Here is a 12,657-nt window from a genome sequence, read left to right as displayed (position 1 = left end):
AGGATAGGGCTCCCAAGTCTCGCCAAATCACGGCGGGGGGTCGCATCTCTTTGCAGAATCCCTGCCGCGGGGACGGCAAGACGCGTTGGGGGCCACCACAACATGAGGAACTGTATTAAAGGGTCGTGGCATTAGGAAGGTTGAGAACCACTGCTCTAGAGGAAGTTAATTCCAGATTTAAGGGATAATCTTTGAGAACATCGCTCTGTGGCCAGGTTTACACATGCAACAGAATGAGGTGATAGAGTAGAAATACTCAACACTTCCAGACCTGGGGCCCACTGAGGGTCAAGCACATGACAGGAAGTCACGTATCATCAGACTCATGTGACACAAGGAAGAGGAACAGCAGACTAAGAGAGCCAGGAAAAACAGATACAAGTTCAGCACTAGAAGTCATATTGTAGTGAAGAATAAGTCAAGGGCCTGAGTCAGCATGTATTCAAAGAGAAAGAGGAGGCATGCCTTGCATCTGCACTAGCAACAGAAAATAAATGGTGGCTCTGTAGGGACTTAAGACCCAGCAGGTAGGGTTTTGTGATGCACCTGAGGGCTCCAAGCCATAGGTCGTAGATCACTGTGGTAGAATTTTGAAATGGTGGAATGGACGTCTTCAGGCAGAAGATGTCACATTCTTAATGTTCTGTCCTGTATGAACTCTGTACAAATTTTTGAAAAAGTGTTTTCCTACCTCTGCAGCCTGGAGTGGTACAATCATCCTACAACCTCATCACTATTTCTTTCTGTTATATGTCTAAACTAGGCCTGTGTGACCTTGCAATTCTGATGGTTGATAGATGGCTTAGGAGGGTGTTCCGTCATGGTGAAACACAGAGGTGGAGAGAGAAATGCAATGCATCAGAGTAGCAGTACATTGTTATGATTTGGTTTCAAAATTAGTATTAACAAGCAGGGGACCGGCAAGGATTATGGGAGGCATCTGATTCCCACCCCCTCACTATTTCTTCTTTCCCTTCCTTGAAAGTCTCTATAACCTCTCCCCTTTTTCCTGATTCCTTCTCTCATTCCCACTTCCAGCCAACCTGCCTTTATGAGCTTCCATCTTCAGCTTTCCCTCTTCCCCTGGCAGCCTCTGCACAGGAAAACTATGTCCCAGTTGTGCAGTGCCAGCTGCCATTTTGGGCCCAATTGCGTGGCAGAGAAGCTACAAGAACTTGCAGAGAGCATCTCACTGCCCTCCGTTTCCCCACCCCCACACTCTTTTCTCTTTCCTGTCTCCTGACAGCTCCCATGTCCTCACCAGGAGAGCCAATTTGGTGTAGTGGTTAAGTGTGCGGACTCTAATCTGGGAGAACCGGGTTTGATTCCCCACTCCCCCACTTGCACCTGCTGATGTGACCTTGGGTCAGTCACAAGCTCTGGCACAGCTGTCCTTGGAAAAGAGCAGTTTGTGTCAGAGCTCTCTCAGCCCCACCCACCTCACAGGGTGTCTGTTGTGGGGAGGGGAAGGGAAAGGAGTTTGTAAGCCGCTCTGAGACTCCAAGTGAAGGGCGGGGTATGAATCCAATCTCTTCTTCTTCTTCTTTTCCTGCTTTCTTCTTTCCTTGCTACCAACCTATCTACCTTTTACCTGCCTCCCATTTTGGGCTATATTTATTATTTATTTACTTCATGTATACACTGCCTTTCTCCACTACGGGGACCCAAAGAGGCCAACATAACTCTCTTCAATTTTATCTTCACAACAACCCCGCGAGGTAGGTTAGGCTGAGAGTATGTGACTGGCCCAAGGTGTCATCTAGTGAGCTTCTACAGCAGAGATATGATTTGAACCTAGCTCTCCCATATCCTAGTCTGACACTCTAACCACTACATCACGCTGCTATTGAACAATAGCAAGCAACCAGTCCTAGGTGAGTCATGCAAGAAAGCATGGTATCAGGCCACCCAGCGGTTGCTGCCAGGCAAGCTATCCCGATGATTTCTAGTATGTGACTGGCCCAAGGTGTCATCTAGTGAGCTTCTACAGCAGAGATATGATTTGAACCTAGCTCTCCCATATCCTAGTCTGACACTCTAACCACTACATCACGCTGCTATTGAACAATAGCAAGCAACCAGTCCTAGGTGAGTCATGCAAGAAAGCATGGTATCAGGCCACCCAGTGGTTGCTGCCAGGCAACCTATCCCGATGATTTCTCCCTCAAAGGCCAAAACAGTCCTAGAAAGGACCCTCCCCTCCCCTCCCCTCGCATTTTACTGTCAGAAACCAAAGCCTGAAGGGTGGCAATACTGTTGTGATTGCCTAGCAATCCCCACAATGGCCACTGAAAGGTCCTTTATCTCGTAAATCTACAGGTGCTTCTTCTGTTATTTGGGTTCTTTAAAACACTCCCAATGTTTGTTTTTTGTTTATTAGATTTCAGATATTTCTACAAATCTGGGGCTTTTTCCAGGTTTGTAGAAAGAACTGTCTTGCCTGTTCATGACTCCTTGCTCTGGATTTAAGTATCCACAGATCTGGGAATGCTGAGAATTAGATATATTATTGATGTACCCATTGGTATGGTTTCAACCTGACATACTTAATTGGCTGTGGTGGACCTTAATGACTTGGAAATCTCTTGCTGTCAGAATGAGACATTAATAGAGCAGGAAAAGAAACAGAGAGACAGCTAAAAGCAGTGGCAACTTGGAATGTGGAGCCAGAGAACTGGGAGTCTTTGAACTAGTAATTTAGAGAGACTGGAACGCCAACCCCTGTTGATATTCATACAGTAGCTGTCTGGGAACCTGGTGCAGGATCAGTGTCTTTTCCTGCCTCCTGCAGGAATTTCTTTGGTTCTCTGTATGTATATTTCTAAGCAGATTGGATGTTACAAAGGGCCCCAGTAGTCCTCAGTCTGCACCTTGTCCTGGAGCTTCTTATTGCTGAGGGAGGTGAGGAGCATTGAGCAAACAACAGTAAGAACTGGTGAGAAGTCCAAGATGAAAAAAATAAGAGGCCTCCCTGAGAGAAATCAGAATGTCCAAACGGTAAATGGAGGCCTAACCACAGCAGCTGAATTTGTTCAACAGCTGAAACTGACCTGAAAGCCAAGTTAAGGGGGGGGAGGGTGGCTGAGAAGGCTCATGAGGTGGATGAGCAGCTGACTTTCTTGGACAATGGAATGTTGTGAGCAGTAGATGAGAATCAACAGACTTTGTCTATGCTGGAGCCTATTAGCAGGAATCTAGAGGAAAAGCAGGAATAACAGCCCTCCAGGACTGGAAGTCTGTATGGTAGAAAAGTTCGGGAATAAACCAGAAATGAACAACCAGAAGGAAACCAGCTGTATCCATGGGTGAAGAAATGATGTCCATAGTGGGAGAACTAGGTCCATTTTGATTATCTATTCCAGTGGCAGTGGCAGACCATGGGTGAAGAAATGATGTCCATAGTGGAAGAACTAGGTCCATTTTGATAATCTATTCCAGTGGCAGTGGCAGAGGCAGACCTCAATTATGGGACTGATCTAGGAGCCCGTGAGTTATGGAGATAAAACAGGCTAGAAAGATACCTCTGCCTCAGTTGAAGATGAAGCAGCCACTGCCTTTATCTCGCTTACTATACTGCCTCCAGATTGTATGGGTGATGCATTCCCAGGGCTGGTAAGAAGTTGCAGGCCATAAAGATCATTAAAAGTCCTTCTCTGTCAGTCCACGGCTGCGATCAGATGACAAGCTTGGTGCGGTCTGGTTGTGCCACGAATTGCACCAGTTTAAGTTGTAGCGGGAAAGTTTGACTAGACAGCACACCTTGAGGTGGCTTCCGTGTGCACTCATGCGGTGGTCAAGCATCCACATTACTGCTACACCTCAACCAAAGTTTGCAGCATAGGGAATCGCATGCACATATGCACACATGCGCATATCTCCAACAACTTTAAAAAAGCAGAAACATATCTGATGGTTCACATGTTCCAGCCGGCTTCAGTTCAAACAGGCAAGTTCAGATGTCCGGAAATGCGGGTTGAAAGCACTGACATCCATAAAGACTGGATTCTTCCTGGTGCCTGATTATTCCACTTCCAAGGCAGGTCAGAATGGGGTGGCAATGACTGGGGCATGGAAGGCAGATGTTGCTGTCTGATTGTGCTCTTAAAATCCACAAGGGTACAGCAATGGTATCACTGCAAACTGCCCATCTGGCTGCAGCCCATATGCCATGTATCCAGCCATGCAGTACCTGTGGCAGAACAGCATTTCCACTTGTAGAAGAGGGGGCAGTGATTTCTATTGATTCCCTCTGCCATCCAGACCCCCTGCTGTGTACCAATGCTGTTTCTGAGGATCTGTTGAACTCCAAGAACAAATTTTCAGTGTGGAGAATGTGCATCTGGAAAAAAACCTGTTTTTTTTAATTCGGATTTTGTGAAGGACATAAATACTGGTGTTCTGGGTTATTAGGGTCTCCAATGTCAGTTGTGTATTCAGATTTGTTTTTCAGAATTCCAAAATTATTTGGGTCCATTATTCCCTAGGTGGAATCTTTCCAGGGGAAAATCCAAGCCAAACCAACTTAAGCGAGAAACACGGTTGCAAGACCAACAGAACCAATTTCAAACCAGAGAATCCAAGCCAAACCAACCTGGCAAGCCAATACCAAGACTTGGCATGAAGATATTGACACAGAGATGCTGTAAAATGGAAGAAAAACAGTCCTGGGAGCCTCAAAAGGCTGGCTTCAGATATTCCCAAATATTTCAGGAATTTTTCGGGACCTATTTACCAGGATCCCAAAATATCCTGAATACCATCCAGGTACCCGAATATAACTGAAATATCCAAAATATAGATATATATTTGGACTGGAAATATCAAAACACACATTCCTAGTTCAGTGAACTGCAGAGGGAGTGAGAAGTGGGATAGTCCCGTTCCATGAGCAGATGTTGAATACAAGCCCCTGAACTGGATCCTACAAGTCCCTCCCACTAAGTTAGGAGCCTTGATGTGGAAGAAGAGGTCTTGTTCCAGCAAGGGAAAACCTCTTCTGTGGGAGTGAGGTTCCTCATTTGTCAGAAGGAAGTTGTAGGATCCAGCCAACTGTTATTACTTACACAAACCTATTGTCCCAGTCTTGTGTGCATATTTATATGGAAATAGAATCTATTCTCTATTTCCTTTCTTGCTGTTCTCAAACACAAAGTTAGAATTCCCTTGACCTGACACAGCCTCTTCCCATTTCTCTTTATTAGCCAATTTTCTAGGATGTATGGAGCTTCACTAAAAAGAGCAGGATGAGAATACCAAAAGAAAACTCTGGGAGTTCAGCTAAAACATCTTGCTTTCTGTATGTGTAAAACAGCTTCATGGATTTTTTCCTAAAAGTCTATGCTATCTCAGTACACACAGTACCAAATTGTTCCCTCCCCCCCAGCTGTCCCAATTACACAAAAATCTTAAAAGTTACAATATTTATTCCATTACAAAAATCATCTCTCTGTTGTAGGGAGTTCCTTACATACCCCCAATTAACACACCTTCCCCTGTACAAAGTATTCTCTGTTGGCACATATGAATCTTTGTTTTTATGCCCTTCGAAAGGAATAACAGTAACGTGGCCAGTTTTGTGCCGACTCTTGAAAGGGACTTTTCCCTCTAAGGCATTTGCTTTCTGTGTTCAGTTCTTCTATCTTCCTCCTTGTCCCAGTAATGCAATTCTAACCAGTCTCAAGCATGATGCACCCAGTTAGTTTAGAACATAACCAATACTCCCTGTAAGCTGTGGAGTCTTGTGAGCAAAAATTCTACTTTGTGAATTTAAATTGTGGCATTAAAGTTGCGAACGAGTGATCTGGCTACTGCATAAATTAGTTTGCTCTGGAGCCATCCTTCCTGAGCTAAGGCAAAAATGTGTGAACCAGAGGCTAAAAAACTGTGAGCTAGCTCACACTAACTCATCTTAGAGGGAACACTGAACACAACCCATCCAGATTAGAAAAAAATGCTTGTGCTCCCCCAAAGAAGCTTGTGTTGCTTTGATGAGCTATATTTGTCCAGGGGATCATGGAAGGAACCAATTCCTACTGCCTGTAAAAAAGAATATGGAAGTGGAGGAGGATGGGAAAGCAAACAAAGCAATGACTATGCTTTTTAACACCACCCCCCTCCTGAAACTCATGGGGCATGATCTAGTGGTGTTACATTGCATAGCAATACTATTACTACACACCTAGGAATTGTATCGCACAATATCTGTGAATGTATGTATGTCAGAGACGTGGCCTTGAAGAAATGGACTGTGCCACATACATATACATTAAAAAAATGAAAACTATGTGCTAATCATAAAATGTAGCTGAACTTTATTTATTAGTTAATAAACTGCCAGATTATTGTGTCCCATCTCCAAAGTACATGTTTAGTACTTGCTGCAAGAAGCTATGGGCTAGCTGTTGACCCTGAAATTTCAAGGGGTTGCTTTGAGAATGAGCCTCCAAAACCAAGAGCCCAAGAGCAGCCATGCAGCAGCAGACCAATCAGACATCTATGGTGGCCTCCTGTTTCACACAATGGGCATCCAGATACCTTTGGAAGACTTAAAAACCAGGGCAAAGAGACCAAAACCTCCCTGTATTGTTCTGCTGCTGTTCAGAAGGAGACTCCACTTAGACATCATGGCTAATAGGCTATCTTCCAAGAATTTGTTTCCTCCTCTTTTAAAACTAGCTAAACTAGTGGTCATCACTACATCCTGTGGCCAAAGACTGAGGCCTGGCAACCCTGAGTACAACTCAAAAATTCCTTAAAATCAAATGACTTCTTCAAATTGACTTCAGAGGTGGCTTACAATTGGTATGCAGACTTGCCCCACATCATGTTCCCATAGTGGAGCTTAATATCAGCCTCATCATGTTCATATATATTTTAGACCTAATTACAGGCAGGTGGAGTAAGACCAGATAGATTATTTTCTAGGGCTTTTCTTGAACCGCTAAATGGGTGCCTTCTAAGCCCCTAAATTGGATGTATAGGATTATCTCCTGACTGATTTTAAACCAGAAGTCTTTTTCATGTCAGATACAAATATGACCTCCAATTAAAGGAAATCACAGTCAGAATTACCCAAGGCATATGCTGGGGCTGAACAGTTCACCGTTTCCTGTCTTTGAGAACCATGCTCCATTTCCTGGCAGCTGGGTGGGAAATGCAATTAGAAAGCTAAAACACCAAGTTCCAGATTGGAATGTTTCTAAAGCATATTTTGAAACATTCCCAAACTGCACCAGGCTAAAAAAGCCTATCTTTTCACCTTTTTTTTTTTAGCATTAGAGATCTCCAATTACCTAAGATTGCTATAAATATTTCAAATATTTTGTCTACTGCATAAGAAATGGTTCTCTTATAAAAAAAATAGTTGATAGTTTCCTGCTAATTATGATAAGCACTACTGTCTTGTCTTATTAGGTTGTTTTCTGACTGATCTGCTGACAGCCTGGGCCAGCTACAGAGATGTAAAATGGTGAAGTGTGGGAGCACTGTCTTATTTATGAAGAAAAGTGCAACACAATCCCCAAGCATGTTTATTTGGGCATAAGTCCCTGTCCCACTCAGTTCAGTGGGGCTTACAGCAAGCTATGTATACACGGAAGAACTGTAGCTCTAGTCTCGGCTTGTTACCCATCAAAAAGGAATATAACGACTTCTTAACTGACAGAAATGTTTTGTTTTGTTTAGCAAAGGGCAGTGCCTTAAGGAATACAAACGCTTTGCACCGTAACATATCAGCCTTATAGTTTCAGAGGGTAGCAGTGTCGGTCAGTATTAGAACAGTTAGATTCGAGTCTAGTAGCACTATGAAGACCAACAAGATTTTCAGGGTATAAGCTATTGAGAGTCAAAGCTCCCTTCATCAGATAAGAGTAGGAACAGAGATCTGAGTCTTTATATTCCAGTCAGAAGTAGGGCTGCCATGCTGCGGCGGGGGATCCGTGCGTCTTCACAGGATCCCTGCCGCGGGGGGACAGTGATACGTTGCACCGCCGTCGCCAGGATGTGACGCTACGCGTCGCTCTGGCAACGGGGCTGTTTGGAGTCCCATTGCCAGAGCGACGTGTAGCGTCACATCCTGGCGACGGCGGTGCAACGTGTATCACTGGCCCCCCACAGCAGGGATCCTGTGAAGACACATGGATGCCCCGCTGCAGCTTGGCAGCCCTAGTCAGAAGGCAAGAAGGGTGTTATAGAGAATGCTTGTAAAGGATGCTAAGGTTTCTCATGCATAGGATTCTTATCTCACTACAGATGCTAACGTTCTGCCCCTAAGCATTCCCCTCCAATCAAGGTGATTACAGCCCTCACCTAGATAGCCCAGGCTAGCCCGATCTCACCAGATCTCTGAATCTAAACAGGATTGGCTTTGACTAGTATTTGAAAGGGCGACCTCCAGGGAATAACAAGGGCATGACGCAGAGGCAGGCAATGGCTAGCCTCCTCTGAAACGTCTCTTGCCTTAAAAACAAGTCTCACTCACCACCTAGTGGTACATAACGCTAAAAGAACTAGAAGATTTGGTTGCCAGACAATCTTAAGAATCTCCTGGCTATTCTACACACAATGCCATACAATAATGATTATCAAGCTGATTACAATATGTTTTTTATTTTATTTAGTTAGTTTAAATTTAAATTAAATTAAATTGATTAAGTTGGCTAGATTAAATTTTAAAAATCAGTTCTATTGGGCTTTGCATCTCTTGCCACTCACTTTAATTGACCAGGGTCTCCTCGGGAAAAAGAGGGAAACCCAATGCAAATCCAGCACCCACAAATGTACAAATGAAAGCAAAACACAAACAAAAAATCTTGGCCTCTCTGCCCACCCACCCCCGGTTACGTGACACCCTGCCAGCAGCTCTTTCAATGTGTGCCCTCCTTTCTCTAAGGGGCGGGAAGCAGGCTGCTGTGTGCATTCCAAACACAGGCAGCTGTTGTCCAGGTGGCTGGAGCGGTGTCAACATGGAGACCCTGGTCAGGCCAGGCAGCGGGCTTGGCTCTCCTTGCAGGGGGTTCTCATCTGGCTTGGCAGAGGGGAAGGGCTTGGAGCAGACACAGCTTAAGCAACACTGGGCTACTTCAATACTGAATGCTTCAAGATTAAAAGTTGAAGAATGATGAAGATTCGGGTGGGGGCGCTGCAGATTCACTGGGGGCATGACCTCCTGTGCCCCCTGCTGGCTACAGCTGTGTCTTAAGACCTGGTTAGCTTCAGTGCCATTCAAACATATGATGCGCCTTTCAAAGATATGCTCCATCATCAAAATATTTGCATGTGAGATGCTTGTGAATTTCCCCCCTTAATATACTTTAAAACGGCTTTAATTGGAATAATTTAACAATGCTCCTCTTCCAGTTTTTGTACCACATTAAATACATTCACAAGTACTGCTTTCCAGATTAAAGAACATTCTTTTCATCACTTAAAAACCAACCCACCCTTAACTCATGTGATGCCACTATGGAACATATGCATTAGGACCACTTCAATGGCCCCATATCTATCTGGCATACAAGCACCGCAACTGCGTAGAGCCTTTTCTCTAGCAAGATTCAATGTAATACCATCAGCAATCTTGCATGGGAGATATAACAACAGCGTATATGTGGATAGACTTTGCCATTGCAACTCTGGGTGCATTGAAACTGTTTCACATATTTATTTGCATTGTCAATTTTATGTGGATTTACGTTCTAGATATTTAAATCCTATCTTAGCCAACATGACGAACCTTCCTGATGCTTTAAAAGTGCACCGTCTTCTAAATGACTCTGTTCCGGAAATATCAATGAACGTAGCCATGTTTTTACAATCAGCGATAAACCTACGCCAGGAAATCTGCACACGTTTGGGAAATTGTGGCCAATTTCAGGCTCTTTGAAGAAAAGTGTGCATGCAGTCCTTTTGTGATGCTTGCACACACAAATTTTTAACTCAGGTATACAGCACAATGTGAACATGTAGCAAATGCACTGTACAAGTTAATTCAGGTGGGTAGCCGTGTTGGTCTGAAGCAGCAGAACAAAGTTTGAGTCCAGTGACACCTTTAAGACCAGCAAAGTTTTATTCAAGGTGCAAGCACACTTCTTCAGATACAGTGAAACAGAATTTCCTCAACCATTACATATAGGAAGAGGAGGGGGGTTAGTGGCCAGGAAGGGCTAGTTAGTATCAAGATGCATAAGTAACTGGGCAATTATAGCCAAGATTGGATTGAGGCAGTTGTTAAGATCTGTGAATGGCAGTAAATTACCATACAAACAGAAAAGTTAACAAACAGATGTGAGAATGAAGTTTTGAGTTCAGTACAGTCTTAAAGGTGCCACTAGACTCAGACTCTAATCTGGGAGAACCGGGTTTGATTCCCCACTCCTCCACTTGCACCTGGTTGGATGACCTTGGGCAAGCCATAACTCTGGCACAGCTGTTCTTGAAAAAGAGCAGTTTCTGTCAAGAGTTATCTCAGCCCCACCTACCTCACAGGGTGTCTGTTGTGGGGAGGGGAGGGGAAAGGAGTTTGTAAACCGCTCTGAAACACCTTTGGGTAGTGAAGGGTGGGGTATAAATCCAATCTCCTCTCCTCCTCCACTTCACTCTTATAATTGTATGCTAATTTACTGCCATTCACAGATCTTAAAAGCATCCCCTTAATTCAATTTCAGCAATAATCACCCAGTTACTTATGCATCTTGTTGTGTGTGGTGTGTGTGTATTTTTGTGTGTGTGTGCTTGCATGCCTGGAAGTCACGGTGGCTTCTGTCAGCCCCTACCAGGGGCTTAGATATTTTTCAGAGAGGTGACTTAATAGCCTGCCTCTGCGTACTGATCCCTGGTATTCCTTGGAGGTCTCCCTTCCAATTATTTGTGGGGTCGGCCCAGCTTACCTTCTGAGATCTGACAAGACAGAGCTTGCCTGGGCTATCCAGGTCAGGACTACTTATGCATCTTGAGTCTAACTAGCCCTTATGGTAACTAATCCCCCCCCACCTATATGTAATGGTTGAGGAAATTCTGTTTCACTGTATCTGAAGATGTGTGCTTACCAGGGCCTTTTTTGGGGCGAGGGGGAAGGTGCCGGAACTCTCAAGAGGGAAATGAATTTTTCAATCTGTATACTGAAAACTCATGAACGTTTAAACATTTTAAAAAGAATTTTACCAAAGAGGTTCCGGAACTCTGTTCCCACACATTCCTTCAGAAAAAAAGCCCTGGTGCTTGCACACGTAAGCTTATACTTTAAATAAAACTCTGTTGGTCTTAAAGGTGCCACTGGACTCAAACTGTGTCTTGTTACTTGATTATGGACTGTGGTCTATACTGGTATGTATAGCTTATTGTTAGCAGGAAGGATCCTTCTATGTAAACCTTGTACTGCTTCATGTGTGGTGTTTAATACTTATGCTGTGCTTCAGTTCTTTGTGGTGGTTCCAGACTTCTAAAATCCTAATGCATTGGTTACACCGAATGTCCCACACTGAGTCACTCTTTGTAATCTGACTTGAGTCCCTGAGAGAAAGATGGACTACAAGCAAATAAATAAACTACAGAGTCAGGGCATAGTGGTTATAGTGCTGCACTGTGAGTTGGGGGGGGGGGAGAGACCTTAGCTCAAAATTAATCTCCACTCAGCCAAGAACCGGATGGGGTCACCTTGAGCCAGTCACTTTCTCCCAGCCTAACCTACCTCACAGGGCTGTCGGGAAGACAAAACAGAAGAGGGGAGAAAACTCTGCCGCCTAATCCATTTGGAGGGCAGGTGGGATGTAAACGTGCCCGATTCGCAAACGTGTGTCAGTCCATGCAACCGGAGGGAGGAATGTTACTTCAGCCAAAGAATTCCTTTCCGTCGTGCGGGAATCACTGCTGTCATGCCTGAAAGCGCAAGTCTGCAGGGCAAGGGACAACTTTCCAAAGGATCCGAGGAGCCACGCACAAGAGAGCCCCGGAGCGGGCCGAGAGGCGCTGGAGGGCATCGTGTCCCTCAGCGGGTCACCCGGCTGTTCTTCCTGCCGAGGTCCCTATTCACTCCTGCCCTCCATCCATCCCCCCGCCGCGGTGAGCGGCTGGCCAGCCTGCGCGGGGGAAGCGGCCTGAGGTGTGTCGTCGGCGCTGAAAAGCCCGAGCGCGAACTTTCTCAATTGATTGGCTCAAAGGCGCGCCCGCTGGGCTCGGCAGACTCCTCGCTGCCTCCCACAGTAGCGGCGCTCCCTCCTCCGGCACCAGACCGCCCTGCTCCTCCCGGCCAGGCAGAGGGCGCAGCCCAAGCCTCAGCAGCCGCCGCCGCCGCCGCCGCATCATGCAGCAGCCGCCGGCTCCAGCGGCTGCCCTTCTGCTGGTCCTGCTGGCGACCGCCTCCTCTCAGAGTGAGTAGAGCGCTTCGAGGGGCTGCCCTGGCTGGCCCCCTTCGCCAGGCAAGGAGCCAGCCGCCTCACACCTGCCTGCCTGCTGGTTTCTCCTGGCGGGATCTTCGCCCCTTACTTCTTTCCCCCTGCCACCTGCATTATTATTTTTATTTGTTTTTGGTGTTTTTTTGTAATGTCCACAAAGGTAAAGTAGCATCTGCGTCCCCTCCAGGGACGAAGAAAACCGCCTGTGCGCGCTCGCTCTCTGTATCCCAAAGCTTTTCCCTCAAGGTCAGGACATCCCCCCCCCCCC

General features: G+C 45.6%; 1 protein-coding gene across 1 annotated transcript in view; it reads left to right on the top strand.

Annotated features, from left to right (window-relative positions):
• The first annotated feature begins 12,164 nt into the window (after positions 1 to 12,164).
• GAS6 (growth arrest specific 6) overlaps positions 12,165 to 12,657 on the top strand; it is a 66,835-nt gene continuing 66,342 nt past the window's right edge. Inside the window, exon 1 of the mRNA XM_015411758.1 lies at positions 12,165 to 12,365. Coding sequence (XP_015267244.1) covers positions 12,299 to 12,365 — 67 coding nt within the window. The 5' untranslated portion in view covers positions 12,165 to 12,298. The remainder of the gene's footprint in view (positions 12,366 to 12,657) is intronic.

Source organism: Gekko japonicus, unplaced genomic scaffold (assembly GCF_001447785.1).
Source record: "Gekko japonicus isolate JY-2015 unplaced genomic scaffold, Gekko_japonicus_V1.1 scaffold247, whole genome shotgun sequence".
Lineage (NCBI taxonomy): Eukaryota > Metazoa > Chordata > Lepidosauria > Squamata > Gekkonidae > Gekko > Gekko japonicus.
The sequence above is the reverse complement of the archived record's forward strand: the minus strand, read 5'-3'. Positions and strand labels throughout refer to the sequence as shown.